We start from the raw sequence: 23426 nt of genomic DNA, 5'->3' as shown, positions 1-23426 counted from the left end.
CTCTGAATAAATCTCACATCCTACACAGAGCAGTATTCAGATACTCCCTGTTCTGAGGCCTCTGCCAGCCCCGTATGAACTTGGAGCTGAGATTCAGGAAATAATTTTCTTGATTTTTAAGTAAATTCCTGATTTTTCTTGCTGCACTGAGCAGTGATGTCTGTGCTGTCAGGGCCTCGGCAGCCGTGATGGCGATGCACATTATTGATGCTGGTTGCAGTGGGCAATCCAAAGCCATTGCTGTGTCTTGCAGCAGCTCATCCATCCTGCTGCATTGTTCCATGTAGCAATAAACACTGCAAACTCCCATAATGTTCAGAGAACACCAACAATTTATGGCTTATAGCCCAAAAACTAAATGCAGAAATGAATCATTGCACTCGTCAGTCTGGATAGACGTATATAACTCTATGTATTGCCTGTGTACCCAGACCTGCAGAACTCCAGCTGTGACCTTTCTTGTGTTGCACTTGATCACAGAATGACAGAATGACCCGGGTTGGAAGGGACCTCAAGGATCATGTAGTTCCAACCCCCTGCCTGGCAGGGCCACCAAACATACACCTTTACTAGATCAGGTTGCCCAGGGCCCCGTCCAACCTGGCCTTGAACACCTCCAAGGACGGTCTTGAAGGAACTCGATGATCCTGAAGGTCTTTTCACAGAATCACAGAATTATCAAGGTTGTTAAAGCCCTACAAGATCATCCAGTCCAACCATTCCCAATACTTCCCGGCTAAATCATACTCCTCAACACCACATCCAAACGTTTCTTGAGCACTCCCATGGTCGGTGACTCCACCACCTCCCTGTGCAGTGCATTGCAATGCCTCAGTATTCAGGGATCCCTTTCTGACGACCCTTTTCTTTCGCACCCCAATGGACGCACTGTATCTGCTCACACCCCTATTGCACACAGTCTCCACTCTGCGCGCTCCCGCGGCGCTGGCGGGAGTCAGGAGCGCGCACTCCCGCCCCTTCCCGTGCAGCACAGCGGATGATCGCGCAGCGTCCTGCCCGCGGTGCATGCTGGGAGATGTAGTTCCCTCCCTACTCTCCCCTTTCACTTCGCACCGCCAAATGACTACAACTCCCACAAGCCCTCGGCTGCGTTCCCGCCGTCCCGCGGCGCTCGCTCGGTCAGTGCCTACGATCCCCAGAGCGCAGCGCGGCGCGGCGGCCGGACCGGGCAGGATCAGCCGGGCCGGCAGGGAGCGGAACGGCGGGACGCGGCTGCGCGGAGCGAGGCTTCCTGAGCGGCTGGTGGCGGCGGCCATTTTGTGCTGCTGCTTCCCTCTCCCGTTCGGCCTGAGGTGTCGGGACCTGGACAGGGGGCGAGACGGAGCGGGGGCAGCCGGGGCCCTCACCCTCACGTTCCCTTCGCCTCCCCGTAAGGCGGAGCCCCCCCCTCCCCCCCCTTCCGGCGCTGCCCCCGGCTGCGAGCGGAGCTCACGAACCAGTATGGAAGACGACGGGCAGCCACGGACACTGTGAGTGGGGAAACGGGAATGCGGGGCCGGGAGCGGGCAGGGAGAGGGCATAGAGCGGGTATAGAGCGGGTATAGAGCGGGCATAGAGCGGGCGGGGTGTGAGGGAGGGACGGCGAGCGGGAACCGTGTGGGGAGGGAGGGAAGGAGGGAAGGAAGGAAAGAGGGAGGCTCCGGCGGGCGGGATCTGACGGAACGCGGCGGTGCTGAGGGCCACGGCACCCACAACTTCTTTGTTCGGCCCTGACGGGACGGGCAGCTGTGCTGTACTGTGCTGTACTGTGCTGTACTGTGCTGTACCCTGCTGTGCTCCGTCGGGCCTGGCAGCAGGAGTAACAGTGCTGCCAGTGTCTCTCCACGCAGTCTGATAACCCGGTGGCTTCTCCTCTGTCTGCTTTCTGTCCAGAAATTAAACGCTGAGGTTTGGCTGTTGAGTTCTATACAACTCGGCAGGTTTGGCTTTTATGGTGTGAGTGCTGTTGTCTTACTCTGTGTGTAACGTGAGGCAATGCGGAGCAGATCGTTCTCTTCTCGCTTTGCTGGTGGATGTGATGCAGTGCGGGCTGTCCCGGCACAGCACAGCGCCCATGGGACCTTTGTGTGTGCAGGGATGGGATGGGAGCGCTCCGAAAGGCTGCAGGGCGCTTTGGATCGGAGGCCGCTCCAACAGGAACGGCTGAAACACAGCAAAATCTCTGGTTTGTTTCTAGTCCCAAAATGATGACTTGGCATTTAAGGCTTTTCGAGGCAATTTGCGGTGCGTTGTTTTGTTGGTTTTTTTTCCCCCACTCTTTCTGACGTCTGCCAAAGTTCTCTTAACTTACTGGCAGCGTCATGTGATACCTGCTTAGTCCTTGGGTTAGATAGAATAAATCTATCGCTAATGCTTTCTATGTTGACATCCCGAGTGTCCGGCTGTGCTTGGCCCTAACGGTGGGAGTAGTTTCCAAAGAGCTGCTTTAGAATGAGCAGAGGGAAAAGGGCAAAGGTGCACTGTGTGTTTTACTCCAGGTCTGTTTCCTTTGCTGATTGGTTCCTCCTCTTTTATTTTCCTCCCCTTTCTTTGTAAATAAATACTATACCCAGCCAAAGTTTGAACATCTTTCACTCCTAATTACCAGCACTCGATGCGAGCTCTTCTCACTGCACCCAGCTGTGACTGAAGTTGGCCCGTAGTCACTTGTGAAGGGAAAATGATTTTTATGCTAAAGTGTCTGAAATGCCGTCGCTGCAGCTGCCAGAGGTGTGGGATGGCACCAATGTGACTCTGCTCGACTCGTCAAAGTAATGAACAGCACATATGTGCATTTCCTAGTCTCTGTTTAGTGTTCAGGCACATTGGGTTACTTTGTTCTTATCCTTTTAGGGCACTTTGCATCAAGTTCGTTTTTGCTTCTTTCTGAAATGTCTTCAGATTTATAACTGCACGTTCTTATTGTCAGACTGTTCTGCTGGGTGATGCTGCTCATACATAGAGCACTTGTGGTCTTGTATACATGTATAAGGCTCACTGCCTCCCAGGAACAACTCATAATGTCATTTGAGCTCTTTAGTTTGTTTTTAATGGGAGAAAGCCTAATGAAGAATAAGTTGTTCTTGTAGCTATTTGACCAGAAGTGCTTGGCTGGTAAATTAATGGCAGCTTTATAGATGTCTTTTGTATTTTGTTTATTCCTTCAGTGAGGAGAAACCATAAGGGTTTGCTTTGTTGTTTTCAATCATGATCAGTTGTGAACCTCAAAGAATTCAAGATCTGAGGCTTACTATAGAAGTTAGATGCCACTTACATTTTTGTCCTCTTTATTAACAGCCTTAGAAAAACTATTCAGAACACTTATTATATGCACAAGTTGTTGCCTTGCTGTGTTGTATAGTAAGTACTGCAGACTTCAGGTGGGCTGCAGAAGCACAGCTCTACAGCTGTGGATGCTGAGTTGGGTTTGCTCATGTTTTGTGCCTTGTTCTTCTTCTGTCCTCATACACAGTAAGATTCCTGTGGCACAGCCCACCATGTAGAGTTTTCATGTCATTTCCTATAGCTCGCTGGCACCATTACAGAGATGCTGCTGAGGTTCCTGGACACTTTGCACTCCATCAGTTACTTTACTTATATGCTGTGCAATAGCTGTTTGGAAGCTGTATGTTTTCTTTGGGTGTGTTCCTGCACGTTTTGGCTTCATAAAGCAGAATAGGAAGCTCTGTGTTCTATCATGTGTAAGCTGAGGTTAAGGAGCAGTGCCCCAGTTGTCTGGCAGTGTGTCATTAGCATCAGCTGGGAAGCTTTGCCTTTCCAGAGAGGTAACGTGAGTGTTTCCTTAGTGATACGGGGTTCATAGAGTTATAGTGTATCCTGACCTGGAAGGGCCTCGAGGCTCATGGAGCCCAACAAGCACTCGGTCATATGATGCTGAAGCTGCTTGTACAGTGCATCTTTTCCCAGGTCATCTTTTAGCTGTATGAATGTACTTAAAGCTACAAGCAACCATCCAGCCCTAATCTTTAGTCAACTGTTTCAAACTCGTAGCGGTTTGTATTCACTTATTTTACAAGCACTTGCAGAGATGTGGGTCTGTGTGTGGGCTGTTACATGCTCCTCTCCTTGTGAAGCAGTCTCAGGGTGTGTATTCAAGTTGGAGTGCGTTAAAGCTTGTGAAAGGTATTAATGGGTTCTGATTGCAGTAATGTTTGACATCAAAGCAGCATTTATCATAAACAGAGAATTGATGGAGCAGGAGGAGCTCGCAGCCCTCCTGAATGTATCCATCAGCCCCAAATTACTCTGCTGATATAGTATTTTTTGAAGCAGCCTGTCTCATGGCTGAAGTTTACGATGTCACGTTCTCAAAGGACACATAGTGGTATTGAAAACCAGCTGGTAATTCTTCTGAAAGTTGGCCTGACTGACCTTAACTGGACAGATGCTGAAGGAACAGATCTCCTGGGGTTTGGTCAAACCAAAGTAATTCTTCCAACTGCTTTTCAGAGTTGTTGCGTTTCTGAAATAAACATTAATATTATGCAGAAGATACTGAGACTTTGGCTGTAGGACTGAAGTTGAAAGGACTTCACCGTATTTTCTTTCATGTCAGCGCTACAGAACAGGTGCTCACTTCTGTGTGCTGTTAGTTAATACAGCTCGAGAGATAGAAGAACAAGGACTGGTAATAAGCTCCTGTCAGCACAGATGTTCTATGTGGGAACTCTTACTAGGAATCATATTTTCCACTGAATTTTAGTAATATCTGCTGTGTATATGAAGTATTCCCACTTCAAACTGCCAAGTTTTAACTTGGTGAATGATTAACAAATGGAGTTAAGGTTTCAGATACAAGACCTGAATGTTTTCCTGCTGAATTTTTGGGGTAGGGCATTGAAAGTCAGTGAGATGGACCCTGTTATAAGGCAAATTACCTTCTTAATCTTGTCAGGTTTTTACTCTCCGCAATACAGGATGTGAGTGCAGCTTCCATTGGTGTTGTCTGCTAATTCCTATATATTTGGTTAGGAAGTACAGAGTGTGTGAATACTTGTAATGGATGTTCCTGTGTCTGGGTGCTACCACATGAGAGAGTCGCTCTGGATCTTGTGGTAGCATTTACCTCTGAGCACAGAGCTCTTGTGTAGTATTGAAAGAGTATCAGCATAAAGGAAAACATTTCTTTGTGTGGGGTTCAGATAAAAACAAGCAGTGTCAGTTCTGATCTTGCTCCATCCAAATGAAGGTCCAGCTGTCCAACACAGTCGGCTCTTACAAGTTTTATTTGGATGTGAGAGAATTGCAGCTCTGACAAGAGCTTGTGCATCGACTAACTGCGTGTTCATCTCACTGAGGTGTATCAACAACTTGGACGGATGTGTTTGGTGTAGTGTGAAAATCTGTAGTAGATTAGAGTATAATGACTAAAATACACATTTTTTTCAACAGCTAAATTGCAGATTTGTATTTGTGCACCTTAACTTTGGACAGAATTGTTTTTAGGAGTGATGGACGCAACTCTGCTAGTGATTCTGAGTGCTGTTGGTCTGAGGAGCCCTTCTCTTGACTGGTCACTTGGATGATAAATACAGTGTGATTCCAGTTTGGTCATACTCTTGTTCTTTTAAGCATTCAGTGTGTGTTGGACTTTTTCTCAGCCACCTCTGTGACCTGGCTTTAATTTTTCAGTGTTACGCTCTAATGGACTATTTAGGAATGTTTTCTGAACTGCTGTTGGACTTTGTGGGTAATTTTAGGGCTATCCAAACTTCATAAAAATAGTTCCAAGTTGTACAGTTTCCATGGCTTTACAGGTAAAGTCTGTAAACATGGGTGATATTAAAGCTTTCAGATTAAGATGCCTGGGATTTTAAATCGTTATTAAAGGTTTTAAAAATAATTGCATTATAAAAGATGAAAAATTCTATTCTAATGTCTTTTTTTGTTGTTATTTCCTTGTGTAGCTATGTAGGAAACCTCTCCAGAGATGTGACTGAAGTCCTTATACTTCAGTTATTCAGCCAGATTGGACCATGCAAAAGCTGTAAAATGATAACAGAGGTAAGGACTTCCACTTCCAGAGGAGTAGCAGATACAGTTGTTTCCTAAATATCCAAACTAAGTGGAGTTGGGGCATCTTTTGACGTTACTGGTAATGCTTTGGGAGGGTTGGTTTTTGTCTGTATTTTTGGGTAACTCTTTGCAGAAGAGGCCTTTTGTTGAGAGCAGCCCTGTGCTCTTTGGTGGCCCTGCCACCTCTGTTTTATCAGCTGATGATGAGATTCCACTTTAATGTAATGGACTGCTGCCCCTCTTTCTTCAGAACCGTATTGTTCTGATGATCAAAAACTTTGTTGTTCCGATGTTATTCATGGCTCATTTTCTGCTTTTGACTTTACTTACATGTGAGTCTCAGTAATTCTTTTCCCTGTTCTTCACTATGGACATACAGTCAAAAATCTTTCCAAATACGCTTTGCTATTCCTGAGCCTTTTATTTTGTCAGTCAAGTAGTTCTTGTCTGTTCTTACTTTATTTTTTCTTGGAATAAAGCAACAACTTCCATAGTATTCCCAGTAAGGTTTTTTAGCACTATGTGTTGGTAAGTACTAATGCTATCTCCTTTCACTTGTAGACCCTCTGATACATGTAGTGTTGGTGGCCATTTCTGTAATCTTTCTGACACATCTCAGGCAATCCCTTGCTGCCTTACGGTCTTTCTCCTTTCTTCATTTATAACTGATGATCTTCTGGCAGGCAGGGACTAATTAGAACTTACACTTGGTTTTATTTTTGGTTCTAAAATAGTGTTTTCCTTTCTTCTTTTCTTACTACTTCTGGTGTTTCCTACTAACTTGTTACAGATTTCCTTAGTGCAGTCACCTTACTGCTGTTATCAGGATCATTAATGAAATATTAAATAATCCTGATCACAAGACTCATCATTTTAGGAATGCTGCTTGTAACTCCGCTGTGATCTCCTTTTCCTTTCATAATGACACGTTGTCTTGCTCTTATTTTGTATTGTTTTGGCTGCACAATAACTACCTGATGCTTGTTTAATCCTTCTCATCTTGTGGCACTGTTATTAGAACTTTCTAGTGCAAGTAAAAGGAGTTCTGCCGTGTTGTCTGCGAGGTTATTGGAGAAGGATGAGCAGAACAAAATGGAATGTGTTACAGAGCACAGCTGTCGGGTTTTTCTCTCAAGAAATAGTGGTTGTCATGCTCTTCAGAATTGGCTGATTGAGAGGTGGCAGCGTCAGTTTGATTCCCTAAAAACCAGATAAGAAATCCCACTGCTTCATTTATTTTAATATGACCACAGAAATAACAAGCGAGACGTCTTTATGAAATAAGTATGTAAACAAAGCTACTTGCGGCTATATTCAGGCATATGGAAGTGAATGTACTCGGCTGACCTTAGCACCTGTCACCAAGCAGTCTATCGTGAGGGAAGCTTTGTGATGTCCCACTGCCCATTTACTCCTGTTGCTGTCCACCTTGGCTGCCCCAAAGTCATCTGGCAGGTTCACAAAGAAGGGGCAGGGGGGAGGGATCTTAATGAGAAGGGAATTAATATTTAAGATGAAGGGCAGTAGCTTTCACCTTTGGAGTACCTGGGACGGGTGTTCTGTTACACCCTTTCAGGTATATGTGTGCATTCGAGATGTACTGCAGGTTATGTATTAATATGGAAGAATTCACCAAAGTTACTTTTCACTTCAAAGAGTTAATTTAGGGAGAAAGAAGGAAGGACAGCATCGGGTTTTTTTTGAGGTAAAATTGCAAACCTGCTACAGTAACAGTCTGTAACACTGTTACACAACTGCAAACAGTGTGCACTGCAGGTGTTAGCAGTGCCTTTACCTGTGTATTTTGCAGGTTCTTAACATTTCTATATAATGTGTAAGTGGTTCAGTAATTCAAACTAAAAACCCTAAAACAAAACCAAATCCTGAAAGGTCATAAAGAAATAATGTGCTTATACCTCCATATTAAGTACCCAATTAACTTCAAGGGGTTGGATTCTACGCTGGAATTGGCTTGCAGCTACCGTGCTTTTAATGGCCAAAGTATTTGTGGTATTGACCATCTTTCCAGATGCTGTGCTGCAGACTTTTCACAGCCACTGTGTTATGTTTAAGTAGTTCTTATCTGCCCGCTGTTGTTATGTCTGTCAGTCAAGTTTATACCTGAATATTATCCATTTATGTTTGGTTTTTTTTTATTTTTTAATTATTAGGCAGTTTGCAGGAGGTGTGGCATGGCCATATTAAGTGGCTACAGATGTCAAGTGGTTATTCTGGGAGCATGTAATACTCAGAGGAGTGCTGTAGGTGCCATTTACAGGTATCTTGAACACCTGAAGGGCTGGACATCTACAAAAGAGGCTGCTCTTCCTGTTCAGACTGATTCTGAGTGCAAAAGAAGACCTCACAGTATGAAAGTAACATATCATATGCTTCAGTTGAGGTGTAAACTGTGCTAAATCTGTTAAGGCCTTAAGTGGGTTTCGCAGATCTTGTTTTCAGTGCAGCAGGAATGTCAAATGGAGGAAGGGGTGAATTAAGGCTTGCTGTTTCAGTGCATCCAAGGCAATCGTGCTTTCAGAGCCCTCCATGGCTCTTGTGACTTAAACTCTTTGCTATAACCTCAGATTTGTCGTCTCACCGTCTGTTAATTTGCATGGTAGGAACACCTTGTTCTGGGAGTATTTAGATGGAAGGTTCAGGCTGCTTTATCATTTGAGATGTGTAAAGGCCTTGTGATGAGTTTGGCTGTCAGATCTTCATCGCTTCCATTGTTTAGATTTAGACAGAACTGTATTTGAAAATGAACAATTGAGTTTTATAGGGTTGAATTAGGACTTCTTTATTCATATATGCTTGAATGAACATGCAGAAGTTAAACACTAAAACCAATAAAGGCTTATTCTTAATTTCAGTTAGTGCTGTGCTTTTCCTGACAATGGCAAAAGTTAATGTGGAAGAGTATTGATGTCAAAGCAGTTTTTAGATCCTTCCCGCACCGTGTAAGAAATAATTTTAGTTTCTTTTTATACCTGTTGTCTTTTGGTCCGTGGACAGGTGGCATAGGTAACAAAGATATTTTAGTGTGAGGCTGTAGCTTTTGTATTTGTGACATTTGTTAGGGAAATAAAATCTAGTATTGAAGTTAGGATTCTCATAATGGTTTCTCCTTGATCAGCTTTCCTGAAGACTTTTATGTTTGTTGCATTTCCTACTCTGGTACATTTAATACCTTAGGAGCTTTGTTTTTAAGTCAGCATATGAAAAGAGGCGTTTCCCAAGATAAGAGAGTAGTGATCAGTTGATTAGTATCCTCTTACTTCTTCAACTATTTTCAGACCTTTTAAGGGGCATTTCCCAGGTACTAGGTGTAACATTTTCCATTGGAGGCCAAGAGTAAGCAGTCAGTAGGTTGCTATCTGGGAATGGTTTTCAGGCGAATGAAACGAGGCATTTTAAGCAGCAGGAGTGAGAAAATTGAAAAAGAATGTGGGAAACCGACCTTTCAAGCTTTGAGTATCTGCTAGAGGCAGAAAACTGTCCTGGTTCCTTCTGCTCCTCCTGTTTTTCCCTCCTTTCCATCAGGTCTTCAGATCACTTTTCTGGTAGTTGAATTATTTTTAGTTCAGTAGAAATACTGAGACCTCATAAAAAGTAAACTGTGCTTCAGAAATTGCTAGACCTGTCATGAAAAGTCCATCTTAAAAATTCTTACATTTAAGTGTAATTTCAAAGGCTATTTCATGAATCTAATGCAAGTAATTCTTAAAGTTTCTAGCTATAAGTAATATATTTTCCTGGATTTTCTTCTCAGCAACCCGATAGCAGAAGGGTCAACTCTTCTGTTGGATTTTCTGTTTTGCAGCATACAAGCAATGACCCTTATTGCTTTGTGGAATTTTATGAACACAGAGATGCAGCTGCTGCATTAGCTGCTATGAATGGGAGAAAAATTTTGGGAAAGGTAAGTTGTTTCTGTTGTAATTTTAGTCTTAAGGATGCTGTCTTTGTAAACAGTACATACATGTATTAGTCAGAGTTGATTGTTAGAGATGTTATTAAAGCTCAGTGGAAAATAAAAGCGGTATTTAGAAAACATTCTTTGTGATTATTTTTTTAAGCGCTGTAGTCCAGTATATTGAAGGATGATTTGGTAATATTATTGACAATTGTGACCAGCCCTTGAATGACCTTATAACATGTAAGAATGTGATGAATTTATACTAAATCTTGTACTTATTTTCAGGAGGTCAAAGTAAACTGGGCAACAACACCAAGTAGCCAGAAAAAAGATACATCCAGTAAGTAAAGTAATGGCACAGTATTACTTATACACAAATACTTCATTGCACGTGGTAGTAATTGCCATAAATACATTCAAACATAACTTTTCTCCTTCCCATCTCGTGTTTAATAGAATTTTGCAGACTAATTCTTCTGTTTCTGTCTTGCAACTGGGGAAACTGGAGCGAACAGACTTAATTGCTGCTGCTCATCAAGCGGAATCCTGGCTGTTCCTGGTTCCCAGTGCTGTGCAGAGAGCATCACTTTTTCAGGAGTTAAAGCTTTGGATAGCAGTTAAATATTTGATTAGCACATTATTTGTTTTCAGATCACTTCCATGTGTTCGTTGGGGATTTAAGTCCAGAAATAACAACAGAAGATATCAAGTCAGCGTTTGCTCCTTTTGGTAAAATATCGTAAGTATCACAATAAACATTGCCAATATCAGTTAGAAAGTATGACAGTAAAAATTTGGTGCTGATTTGAAATGTTATTTCTTATCTTCTAAATGATTTTTCTAATGTCTTTCTTTGCTGGGTGGGCAGTGAAGAGGGATTATTATTATTTCATGTTGTATCTGTATCTGTTATCATGTTTGTAAATCCAGTAATGTAATTGTGCTCCAGTTTTGCTGAAAGCAGGATGATTTTAAGTTATACCCTAATATGTTTCAGCTTCTTAGTAACATTTGATGACTGTTTTTAAGTGTGACTTTTTATTGTTCAGAATGTGTACAGAATAGTGACTTTACAATGACAGACCTTGTATCTTTGGTGTATTTTGTTCATACTGCATTTTGTAGGCAGTATAGAAAGCCGCTCAATTATAATACAAATTTATGAAGCAACCACTTGTACGGCTTATGAAAATGTTCAAAAAGATAATATTTATTAGAAAAAATGACTTACAGGTAACGGCTCAGATTGCAGTAAATCAGACATTGGTTTCCAAATTATATGCGCACACTTGGGTTAGTTAAGAGAGACTTTAAATTTCTCTCAGAAAATCCTGGTGATAACAAATGATCTTATGTTTGAATTGGACATATTTGACATTACAAGAGCGCTTGTAAGCTCTAAAGTATGTCTGTAAAATACTGCTACAGGAAAGGTCTGTTAACTGTTATTGGCTTATCTCTATAGAAATCCTTTAAAGTTACATGGTTTTGTACTGCCTCATGGGAATGTATTCCTAAGAACAAAATCCTTATTTTTCTCTTGTTCTGTACGCATGTTTTTAATTGAATCATAAATCTTATTTCTTACCTCTGCTGTTTTGTGTACTTTTTGTCTCTTAATGTGGTAAGTAGTAGTGTTTGAAAATGGGTATAAGAGAATAATTCAGGTTTCTGTTTCTCGATCTATATTTATACCTGAGACCTGCAGTTTTTCTAAAGTCCAAGTCACAATTAAAAGTAATAGCATTCTGGTTATTTTGCAGAATTGCTCATAAGAATGGACAGGATCTTGAAGGCTAACTGCAAGGAACTGTGCACACTGGAACTCAGTTGTAGATTTTTTCTCATTTCTATTTATTCTTATTATACATTATTTATTATATACATATTTTAGTATTTACATTTTAACATTCTATATTCAGTGCAGTTCTATATTTCCAATCATTTTAACTTACTCACTAAAATTTCTGTGTAAATTTGTTGTTTTCGTACTGGTGTGCTTAGCATTGTTGTTAGTTTTATTCTCCTTTCTTAAATTTCTGAAAATGTCAATTTTTCAAAATTTACAGCTGCCCAAACTCCAAAATGATGGTAGAGAATTGACCAAGAAAAATAAAGAAATCTGTTAACAGGCCATGTATGCCTTTTAATTCCTATTTTTTCCTCTTTTTCGATTTTTTAATATTTCATATATTTTGTATCACTAGGCAGAAGACTTTTAACTATTTAGAAAATGCATGGTAACTTAGATAGAATTGTTACAGTAATTTATAGAACAGTAAAATTTAGCGGACCCTAGCCAATAGAATTTTAGAAAAGGCAATTTTGTTTCTCTTATAGTTCAAATCTGACCATTCTAGTTGTAGCCAGTATAGGTTATGTGGATAGGTTGCATGTCTATTACATGTTATTTTTATTTATTTTTTTTGTCCTACTGCTTTTTTCTAACAGGTAAAGAAGCGATAGGGAGAGTTCAGGAATGATTAGTTTTAGGGCTAACTGAATTTATAAGACAAATTATGCTCACAATACAGTGTGTGTGGTTCCTTTTAGTTTTTATTTTGCAAGTTATTAATTCTACCCTCATATAGCTGTGCTTCTTTCCGCAGGGATGCACGGGTAGTTAAAGATATGGCAACTGGAAAATCAAAAGGCTATGGTTTTGTATCTTTTTATAACAAACTGGTAAGTAATAACAGTTGATTTAAATCAATTGCAGATTCTCATTCGTTGATTTTCTTCTGTTTCTGTATTCACTGCGTATCAGGCTTTCCCAAGTGAATCTAGAAGACAAAGTTAACGCAGTAAAAAATGTCTGTTATGTTTAGAAAGGATTGAAACAATGCAGATGATTGCGGTGCTGCAAGAACTTCGTGTTGTTTATCTTTGTCCGTTGAGCCGCCTCTTCTGCAGCGTGTGCAGTGATCAGAGCTTTGGAATGCTGCGCTCTGGGTCTGTTAGCTGAGGAGCTGTCGGGTGTGGGTTTGTGTGTGAAGATAGAAGCTCCCACAGAATGAAGGCCTGGAGCCCTCATACCTAAAGACTGGGGGTGTGGCCAGCAGCAGTTGGGATGGTTGTTGGACAGGTTTAGGTTCATGCTGAAGCTCAGTCTTCCTGAGGACCTAACGCTGCCTGCTCTTTGTATTTTGTGTTAAGTTTTCCTTAAACATTTTAGGGTGTTAACACACACTGCAGTGATAAGAAAAGCAAATTGTTGTGTTGAGCTGGAACAGTTGTGGCAGCATGGGCTCAGTTCCATTTTTGTCAGCTATGATCATCAAAACCAGCAGCGAGGATCATTTGAGCGAGTTTGTTTTCCTAGTCAGTTTGTAATTTATCTTAAGGAGCACAGGTGGAAGGTTTTCAGTTGTTTGTTTATTTTCCTTATTGGTCCTCTCTCATAAAATCTTTATTGTGTATATCTGTTGTCCTCAGAATGACCAGCGTGTGTAATTAAACAAATCACAGTCCTGAGTCATTTGTGTCTGAGATGAGTGTTCTCCTATCTGGAGCTCTGTGTTGTGCAGCAGGAAGATGCCAGCACTCACCTTAGAATTGTCCGTGTGCTCCCTTTCTCTTGTGCTTTACGTTTGCTTTCTTAAACTTGCTGCCCCTGGAGGAACATTTCAAACATACCAACTATTTGCTCTGTCTCTCTTATTTCAGAGGAGCTGGCAGGGGGAACAAATTGCTTCTTGCAGAATTAGCAAACTTTTCCTTTGCTTACAGTGTGAACATAGAGGTTGTCTTTTAGTTTATGTTTGAGATAAGATGTTAAGCTGTGTGGGCCATGACTGTTTGGCTTTGTGTGTATATACGTACATACATACATCTTTAATGTTTATGTTCAGACATTAATTACATTCTTCCAAAAGGCAGAAAAGAGGATGAGGTGGGGGTGGAGGGGTGGATAGCAGGAAGCTGCATCCTTTATGTATTTTAATCTTGGCATTAGAGGATTTTTATTAGCTTGCATTCAGTCCTCCAGAACTTGAAGATTTTCTACCTAAACGTGGTCTGTTATGTTGGGTACATACTGAGATTATAGAAGGCTGCATTTGAATCTTTTATGTAACATCTTTTGTAACACATACTGCGTGGTATAAACTTGAGTTGGATTACAGCTAAGAAATTGGCCAGTCGGGGATTTTGAGATGATTAAGAAGTCTTTCCTCACCTGTCTTATGTTACTATCAATTATGTTCTTGTATATTATGTATTTTATACAGTCAGTTGGCAAAATGCTTTGATTTTCTGCAATTACAATTGTTTCATTTCAATAATCACTTCTGGCATCTCTGTGACTTTTGTACTGTTTTGGGCAGCCATCAAATACTGTGATACAGATAGACTACCTTGACAAAATGAGTATGTATGACTGTGTATGCAGGGAGGGGGAGGGCTTTACCTAATCACTTGTGAGGGCCGCATTTGTGACAGATTGTCTTAATGGTAGTTGATTTTGGCTGTTTGCTATGTGGCTTTACTGAATTTCATGTGCTGTTAAAGCAGTTATCTGTTCTGTCCATGGAATGACCTGACAATTAAATCTTGTAGCCTTGTACACGCTTTTGTTTGCATGTCTTAGCAGTCTTTATTTTCATCTCTCTAGGATGCAGAAAATGCTATTGTACACATGGGAGGCCAGTGGCTAGGAGGCCGTCAGATCAGAACCAACTGGGCAACGCGGAAACCACCAGCCCCCAAAAGTACACAAGAAAGTAAGGCCTTGTAAAGCTGTGTTGTTTGATCCCTGACATGGCACTGCTAAGGGGAGAGGACTAACAGTGTTGCCAAAGTCTTATCACTTCTCAGTTGAATATCTAGCTTAACTTAAAAAATAGTTGTTGGTTTTTTTTCTGGCATGTTATGTTAACATAGTGGTGGCACTACTGGGTGTTGGATGTTTGTTAATATTAAATATTGGATGTTTGTTAAACCTATAATTCCTGTATCTGTATGAGGTACATATCTGGGATTGCTGCTAGCCTGATGCTTAAAACTGGTCTCTTCTCTTTCTAGATAATACAAAACAATTAAGATTTGAAGATGTAGTAAATCAGTCAAGTCCAAAAAATTGTACTGTGTACTGTGGAGGAATTGCTTCTGGGCTGACGGGTATGATTGGTTTGATTGATCCTTTTATTACCAGAACTGTCTGGGCATCAAGATGGCTACTAATTCAGACATGTTGTGTGTTGTAGATCAGCTTATGAGACAGACTTTTTCCCCGTTTGGACAGATAATGGAAATAAGAGTGTTTCCAGAAAAAGGCTACTCGTTTGTCAGGTATGGATGAAGGAGAAGAAAATCTGTGACTGTCACTATGCTGGTGTTTGATCTTACATGGATTTCACTTGAATGAACTTCCACTGATGTCTTAAATCTTTTACAACTGTTACTTGTCAAGATGATCTACGAAAGCAGATCTTTTTGCTGGATTTTCTTGTATGTGTATAGTCACTATATTTTAACCATCAGTTGGAAATGCTCTAAAGAGTGACATTAGTTTGTTTTCACATTCTTTAGATTTTCAACTCATGAAAGCGCGGCACACGCTATTGTTTCAGTGAACGGAACCACAATTGAAGGACATGTTGTTAAGTGTTATTGGGGTAAAGAATCTCCTGATATGACTAAAAACTTCCAGCAGGTAACTGTGCTTTATCCTTTTCCTTCTGTGTTCTTGCATTTGTTTCAACAAAAGCAACCAATTATCCACCTGCAATGCCATTTATAATACCTCCCATTTATAATAGCTAAATGGAGTAGTGTTCTTATGAAATCCCATGTTCTGTCTCAGTTATGTTCCAGTTGTTCATCAAATTGGGCTAGTGATTTTGGTGGAATATCTGTCTTCTGGATATGATTCAAGATAGGGAGAAACTTGGAGGTAATTTTGATTCTTGCTAGCATTCTTATTGCAGACTAGCTGACTGTCCTTCCAAATATCCCTTGGTATTTAAAGCGTGTGCACACACTTTCAGTACAAGGATCTAATTAGGTTGCGGTGCTGTCTCACTTATTATTCCGATTTCACTATGGCTCAATAGTTGTAGACAGTGCAACTGAAAAGAGTCAAAAATGTTACCTTTAGCACCTTAGAAGGAACATAATTCACTTCTAGAACCTGAAGCATTAAGAATTATTCTCTCCTTAGGTGGATTACAGTCAGTGGGGTCAATGGAGCCAAGTATATGGAAATCCACAACAGTATGGGCAATATATGGCTAATGGATGGCAAGTACCATCATATGGAATGTATGGCCAAGCATGGAATCAACAGGGTTTTGGAGTAGAGTGAGTAATTTTACTTAATCTTAAATATTTCAGGAATGTTGTGTCTGGGCTTCAGGCTTATTTAACTGAAGGATTGCACAAGGTTTCAAGCCTTGTAATGTGCTAAAGCTTATGTTTAATGATTACCATGGACCAAATAGTGGGGTGAGTCACTCTGGCATGTTCATGATAAGATGTTTTGTGCATCTGGGTATCTGGAGACTCAAGGTAAACAAAAACTGCTTTGGTGTTGGTTTGAGATGGTGGTTATGTCCAATAGCTAAAAAGTCATGATCTCTTCTTGTGAATACTGGAGAAGTCTGGACCCAGGAGCCCCAGTGTTTACCTAAAAGGGTTTTTAACTGTGGAGAAAATAAACTACATAATTGCCTTAAATTTTGCAGTCTCAGAGTTTGGCTGGACTTTTAATACTTGGTATCTTCCTGAGGTATTCGCTACATTTGTTTTTAAACAAAAATAGCTTCTTTGCTTTCTTAATTACTCATTACCTCTTGCCAGTTAAGCATACTAAGCTCTGGTAAAAACGTATCAGTGGTATTCATGCCAATTAAACACTGGGGACTTTCTATGTTTCTTCATCACTGGTGTTGAATTACAGACACATGCCTGTAGGACAACTGCCTCCAAAGGCACGTATGTGTAACTAGAATCCAAGGTTTGTGGGACTTTTTTTTTCTTTTTCCTAAAAAAAGCTCATGTTATTTTGAGAAGCCACATGTTGTAACATTTAACCTGGTATAAAAAGCTTCTGAATTACTCACAGAAGAATAAGTTGTTCTATTTTGGTATAAATGGTGGTGTAGGAAGTGTTTCATGTTCTTTTAGTCTGCTATCTCGTAAATAACTGACCAGCTTGCATGATTTTTTTCTCTCTTTTTTTTCCCTTTCCTGTTCCTTTTTAAGCCAATCTCCATCTGCTGCCTGGATGGGTGGATTTGGTGCTCAGCCTGCCCAGGGACAAGGTGCTCCAGTAATACCTAACCAAGCTGGATATGGTATGGCAAGCTACCAAACGCAGTGAGCTGGGACTCTGTTTAAACGTGTGTATTTCATGATAGGCTGCAGTTTCCAGTGACACTCTGAAGACTGGAATGTAGACAATGGAGAGGAAAGAAAAAAAAAAAAAAAAAGAAAATATTTATTTTAAAAATGGAAATGTTTGGAACCTTTAGCACAGCTTTGCTTTGGTGAAGGACACAAATGTCTTCTAGTTCTGCCTTTTTAAGTTTTTGTTCATGATGGATATGAACATGTTTTTCTTTGTGTACAAAACTTAAAAATAAAGTCAATAAAGACAATTCTGACTACAAATTTTGATATAGTAGCAGAAATGGCTGATGAATTTGATCCTTAGGTTACCATTCCATTTCTTTTTTTGTTCTGTCTTCAGTGTTTTATATCACTGTGCTTTTTAAGAGAAATGACACTGAGAAACAGCGAGTTGCTTTTAGTTGAACACACACCCTGAAATAAACTGTGGACCAATGATTACAACCTGCTAGACAGTATTGGTTTTTCAGGAAGCCGAAGGACATCGCTCTGAAAGCACACGTAGGTCTTGGAATCCTTTTTTCTTAAGAAAATACTTAATTTTTCTACGTGCTTAAAGAAAACAGTATGACACAAAGAATAGTGTGAAATGAAAAACAGTACTGTCTGAGTTACTTCATTTTACTGTCCACATTCAGGCACATACTATAACTTCAGAGCTGGTTTGCTCATTAAGACCGTAGAGATTTGCATTTAATTTTGAGGAGTAAAAAATGTTTTTGCAAGTATGTTGTTTGTATTCAAATCGAACAGTCATACTTGTGCTTTTACATAAGGTTTGAAGGCTACACACTGTAAATATTTCATAATGACAGTGTTTCAAAAGCATGCTCAAACATAGAAGTAGCAATGTAATTATTCAGAGTAATACTTAATATACTCTACTGCTTTAAATGCAGTAGATTGACAAGAATGTGCAAGACTGACATTTCCAAAGTTGGCTATTATGTAAAGTTACATAAAGAACTATAACAAAGAGCCTTAATTTTAATTTCATAAATCTTTAATGCATCACCTTTTTGTCATTAGAAATACGGATTTTTTGCTTTACGTTATTTGGTATGTAAATACCTTGGTTAACAACCTTGTAAACCTATTTCAAGGTTATTATAAGTTGTATAGTATCTTGAGTGTTTTGAAAAAATCTTGATGTTTTTTAAGTCTAGAAATATTTTGCCCAAGAATTTTTTAACAAGATTGTTAAAAACATCTTATTTTAGAGACTATTCAATGTGCCATTTGGTAAATGGAGATGCAGTTGAAACAGTACACTGAGTTGTGACTTATTTTTAATTAAAGTTTCTGTCTTTATGGGTGGTTTGCATGTGATGAACCTGTACAGAGGCTGGGTTGTTTGTGTACTGAGTGTGTAAATGGATAAATCACACAGATGTTTCAATGGTATACTTGGGTTATTTCTGAACAATTTTATGGATACATTGATATAAACTGCCTCAATAAATTTGAAGTTTCAAATGAATGTAAGGTAGATATAAGTACTGTGTCTTACCTATGACAGCTAGGGGGTGCAAATGTTTCAGCTGTATACAGAAATACACTGAAGCAGCACAGTTAAGCGTAGGATTTGCGGTGATAGTCCAGTGAAACAAGCTTGAGTTTTCAAAGAAACAGCAGAATATTTTAGCTCGAAATGAGCATACGAGAAGTTGTGTGTTTTCTGTTTCTAACTGTGCAGGCATTGCAAGTTAGAGTTTGAAAAGGGGAACTTGCAGTGTTGTTGAACCCAGCCAGGTTGTGCAATTAACACTTAATGCTGTAGCAAATCACGTGAGTTTTCTCTTCCTCCTCCATGTGACGTACTTAGTAGTACCTTGAATTTTAGATAAGGCCGAAAGTGAGATATTCTGGAAGAACAGTTGAGGCTCAGAGGTACTTGCAACTTCCAATGCATGCAATAATGACTGAAGTTAGTGTGGAACCGTAAGTGCTTGTGATGACAGAACTGGCTATTTCTCTCCATTTCTCCTTTATCGGATGCGTAGTGTTCTTTTGCTCAAGTTAGGAATCTCGTCTACAGGTCTCATTTTTCTATAAATGTTGTATATATGTGTATATCTACGCGAGGATCGGCCTATACGTTGTAGTTTGGAGGGAAAACTCACAAGTAAGTCTGCGTTTTTATTACACTCACATGGTTTCAGAAACAACACGTGAGTAGATCTCTGACTTTGCAAGTTATTGTAGGATTTCTTAGACTTCATTTGAAATCCGGGCTTTCTACAGAACTCACTCAAGGTATTTGACTTACGACTGTGTTCTGAGCACATGCTGGTGTGCGAGCGGTGTGTTCTTTAGGCACTAATGAAGATTTAGATGTTAGAAGTACATTGCCACGTAAATGCCCATATTAGTGGGTGTAACTTTAAGGCAATGATCCGTCAGCTCTCACTGTGTAGCTCACTTCAAATCTGATTCAATAACATGCAGAGCGGGGCGTTACCTGACCCGTGTATCAGGAGGAGGGATAGGATGTACTTTCTCATTTAAGCCTTTTCTCACTGGTTTTTATACAGCTTTTCTTTAATGGTGATGTTTCTTCACAGACTACTCGAGATAGAGGAGTCTCCAGTGTCCCTTAATGTTTCTATAGCGCTGCGAGGAGGAGTTGTAACTTGGATTGCTTTCTACTCAGTACCGTTCATAATGCGTAACTGACAGTTTTTTGGCACCAAAGAGCCTCTTGCACCGTCCTGCTTTTCTGAATGACTGTTACACTGTTGTAATTTCTCTTAACTGCAGAAATTGACCTCTACCTAACAGGATTTGGATTTCAACACGTACTGATTTATCATGGCTTAACTTGACGCGTGCAATCTGAAACAAGGTTTTTAAGCTGCGTTTGCAGAAAATGTTCAATAAAAGTGAAATGTGATGAAGGGCTTATCCTCTGTTGTCATCTGTCACAACGTTTTCCCTCTTTGCTGTAAAGCTGGCAACAGGTACACGACTCTGAATATGTAAACTATGCACTCGACATTGTGTAAAAGATGTCTTATTTGCCATTTTTCACACAAAGCCGGTTTGTACTTTGTGGAGTTGTAGTAGGACGGCTGTGAATCTAAGGGCTCCTGGAGGTTTTCATCAGTCCTGCCTCCTTGTGTGTATTTGTTCTGGGTATATTCTTCCTGCAGGTAACCTCAGCAGCCAGCTGCTCTCTGTGTCAGAACTTCTGTTGTTGTGCTCACCAAAAACTCAGCAAATGAGGCTGGATTTTGAAGAAAATCAGTGATTTGTTCTCTTGTTTCACAGAAGCAGCCTTAAACTGTATGGACATAAGTAGTTTGATATCCGACTGCTTTTGAACAAGGGCACAAGCCTGTTTTAATCACATGGAATTTTTCCTGGTCAGCAATAAAAGCTTTTGTTACACTGTTCATCTGCTGAAGAACAGGCAATCTTTTATTCGGTGTGATTTAAAAAGAAAGAGTGGAAAGTACTGCCTTGTTGCAACTTGAATCTGCACTCATATGGATAGAGTGGGGCACCTGGAGTTATTGTGGATGACTGGTTTAACAGCAGGAAGGGGTTCTGAAGCTGAGCGAGCATTTTATTCTGGTCTTATATGCTTGTCAAACATTGTCAGGCTTAGGGGGTTCACTGTGTAACTGTATTTCTGTTCTTAAATGGCAGCGGTGAGGCAGTAGCTGCTGGGAAGGTCTTTGCCATGTCTGATTGCAGGTAACTTGAGATTCCAGTTGGTTTTTTTAAGGAAGAAGGAATTAAAAATATTGTGTTTTTTGCTATGTATCACATAGAAATTATTGTTTTTTTTTCCCCTTCTCCCATTGTACCATTGTTTCCAATCAAAGAAAATGCAGCAATGTTTCCTGAATGTTAAAGAGTAGCACTGTGTGATGATGGGTGAATGCTGTTTGTCATCTCTGTGGGGATATATACAGCTCTAGATGGTGTGTATGAGTGACGTGCTCTGCTCACCAATATCTAAAGAGTCTTGTTTCAGAAGTTGATATTACTAATGTTTATTTGAATGAGTTATTCTTGCTTAAATACACAACATCTCGTGCTCTAATTAAACCTGATCTGAACAGTTTTGGTGATTAAAGTGTTTCCGATATGCTGTAAGAAGGAGCGGTGCTGTACCTTGTTTCCTAACATACAGGCTGTCAGTAGGGTGCCAAAGCTGCAGTCTTGTTTTATTTAGAGGAAATAGACTTAGTGGACTTGTGTCAAGGAATTGAGTGTACTCTGCCTATTTTGTGTTGAGCAATAACATTGGAATTGTTGCAGCTCTTTGAAAGCAAGATGTCCGCGGGCTTTTGGGGGACCAAAGGCTCTTTACACTGTAGCCCCTCATCTTAAAGTGCCTCGTCTTAATTTCCTTGTGTTTCTCCTAGAGACACTGCAGGAGACATCAGACGTACAGAAGCTTCTGCTGGGAGTTCTTCACCTGAGGTGGGGTGTTGTTTCTCTGCTCACAGTGCTGGTCATTTTCCTTTGCACCAACCCAGATTCTCGCTGATCCCAGCAACTTGGCGGCTGTTTTTTCCAGCTGCTGAAAAGGAAGGGGGCAGAGGAGGGTGGAAACTTGTCTTCTGGGGGGAGAAGTGGTGAAATGGGATGATACACGGGCAAGATGAGTGTTGTACGTGATACAGTGGCAAGTCCTGTCATCAAACACAAATCATGACTGCCTTCTGCAGATAGCACAGCGGTGTGGGAAGGGTTTTGTGCATGTTCAGTGTCTTTAAAGTCTCATTTCTGGAGCAGAGATGGGTAGGAATTAAGAATCACAGGCTCCACCACATGAAACACTGAATAATGCTTACATTTCTGAGATGAAAGTTGACTTACGAGAGCCAACTTGCAGTTGAAATATCATGGCTTATAATGAGAAGCTGCCATCCTCTATTTGAGGAGCTGGATCTTTGACCCCAGTAAGCAGGCAGGCAGAGGTACTGTTCCATGATAAATGCTCTTTGCATTGCCCATTCAATGAAGGAGATACTTCATTCCACAAATGAGTTATGTCCTTTAATGATGGATCATTGAACGTGATGAGAAAGAGCAGCTGACACAACTTATTGCTTCATTCAAGTCCTCTGGTTTGGATTTGGGTCATGACAGGGTGGGGACTAACTACGTAGTTATTGAAATGACCTTTCAGGTTTGCAGTGTGCCTCTAAAGAACCTTTTCTATTTGAATGTTTCTTGAACCTGGAAGCACAAGGATGCTTCATGTTTTAGGTCTGGAAGAAAGAATTGTCCTCTTGGAACTACTATATTCCATGGCTACCACAAGGGATCACTGTTGTGCAGCCCTGCTGGAAACATTAGAGCGTGACTGTTGGCTTTAAGTGCAAAACTTGTGTTCTGTGGAGTATAAAGCTGACCTGTACATACGTGAATATACATCCACCACCATCCTTAAGTTGTACTTAAGTTGTGAGCTGTGATTCAGTTACTGCTAAAGCTGCGTGTCTCATTTTCATGCTCAGTCTTTGCTGTGTTTTTAATTAGATGTGCTTCTAGTGGACAGAGGTGTGTTCACCTTCCGTGCTGCGCTGCCACCTGGTTCTTAGCAGGTAATCACTTTCAGTGTCCCTTATATCTGTGCAAGATGATGGTGGTCCCCCTGTGTTGTGAGTCTTTTGGTTTCTTATTCCTATACTTGTTCTGATATTTGCAGAGTGATTTTAAAAACGTGTTAATTCTCCTTTGTGGTTTTTTTTCTTCCTTTCAGTCTCCAGGTTTGGACTGGATAAAACTCACCACATCTCAGTGTCTTTATCCCTCCCCGCTATCAGCCCTAATTATATTTTAAAAAGCAGCACCAACAGGGCAGTGAATCGGCATTTTTCCAAGGTCGAGATGAGTGATGCTGGATAAACAAATTCCCCTTTTTGCTCCTGATTCATGTGGCCATGTCTGAAGCATTTTCCACTGTCTTCACTTCAGGCCTGTTCTATGCTGCTTCCCTCACAAGAAGGATGTGCTTGTTTTCACTGTGTGGGCTTTACGTTCAGTTTTAAGTGAACTTTCCTATGTGAACGTGGTGTTGAAAGCAGAAATAAAAGCTGAACATAAACTATAATCACACGGCATGTTTTCATTGATTTAAACGTACTTAAATTGTGCATCC

General features: G+C 40.6%; 1 protein-coding gene and 1 long non-coding RNA gene across 9 annotated transcripts; both read left to right on the top strand.

The window, feature by feature from the left end:
- Positions 1 to 1262: 1262 nt before the first annotated feature.
- TIAL1 (TIA1 cytotoxic granule associated RNA binding protein like 1) lies at positions 1263 to 18785 on the top strand. 8 transcript variants are annotated; one of them, XR_014948779.1, is made up of 13 exons: positions 1263 to 1490; positions 5928 to 6024; positions 9860 to 9958; positions 10241 to 10295; positions 10607 to 10694; positions 12565 to 12640; positions 14568 to 14676; positions 14978 to 15073; positions 15160 to 15244; positions 15485 to 15608; positions 15759 to 15848; positions 16116 to 16255; positions 17159 to 17566. XR_014948779.1 is itself a non-coding variant. In XM_085554833.1 (12 exons), exons 1-12 carry the CDS (start codon positions 1462 to 1464, stop codon positions 17274 to 17276), a joined length of 1116 nt encoding a protein of 371 aa, XP_085410959.1. In that variant the 5' UTR covers positions 1263 to 1461; the 3' UTR covers positions 17277 to 18785. The 8 variants fall into 8 exon arrangements, 6 of the variants coding, with proteins under 6 accessions (XP_085410959.1, XP_015722895.2, XP_085410961.1 ...); XR_014948778.1 differs by having other exon boundaries at positions 9809 to 9958; XM_085554833.1 differs by lacking the exon at positions 15759 to 15848 and having other exon boundaries at positions 17159 to 18785.
- A 3824-nt stretch (positions 18786 to 22609) lies between these two features.
- On the top strand, positions 22610 to 23378 carry LOC146760008 (uncharacterized). The gene is made up of 2 exons (XR_014948780.1): positions 22610 to 22869; positions 23028 to 23378. It is a non-coding gene; the product is annotated as an uncharacterized LOC146760008 (long non-coding RNA).
- The last annotated feature ends 48 nt before the right edge of the window (positions 23379 to 23426 follow it).

This window comes from Coturnix japonica, chromosome 8 (genome assembly GCF_054131305.1).
Source record: "Coturnix japonica strain WE chromosome 8, WE-NBRP24, whole genome shotgun sequence".
Classification (NCBI taxonomy): domain Eukaryota; kingdom Metazoa; phylum Chordata; class Aves; order Galliformes; family Phasianidae; genus Coturnix; species Coturnix japonica.
Note: the sequence above shows the minus strand (reverse complement) of the source record. Positions and strands in the feature narration are given on the sequence as shown.

Coding starts and splice junctions, on each gene's coding strand:
- TIAL1 (XM_085554834.1), top strand. CDS start 2,707: ATGCCGTCGCTGCAGCTGCCAGAGGTGTGGGATGGCACCAATGTGACT. Junction 10,695..12,564: donor GCTCCTTTTGGTAAAATATC/GTAAGTATCACA, acceptor TTCTTTCCGCAG/GGATGCACGGGTAGTTAAAG. Junction 15,609..16,115: donor TGACTAAAAACTTCCAGCAG/GTAACTGTGCTT, acceptor TTCTCTCCTTAG/GTGGATTACAGTCAGTGGGG.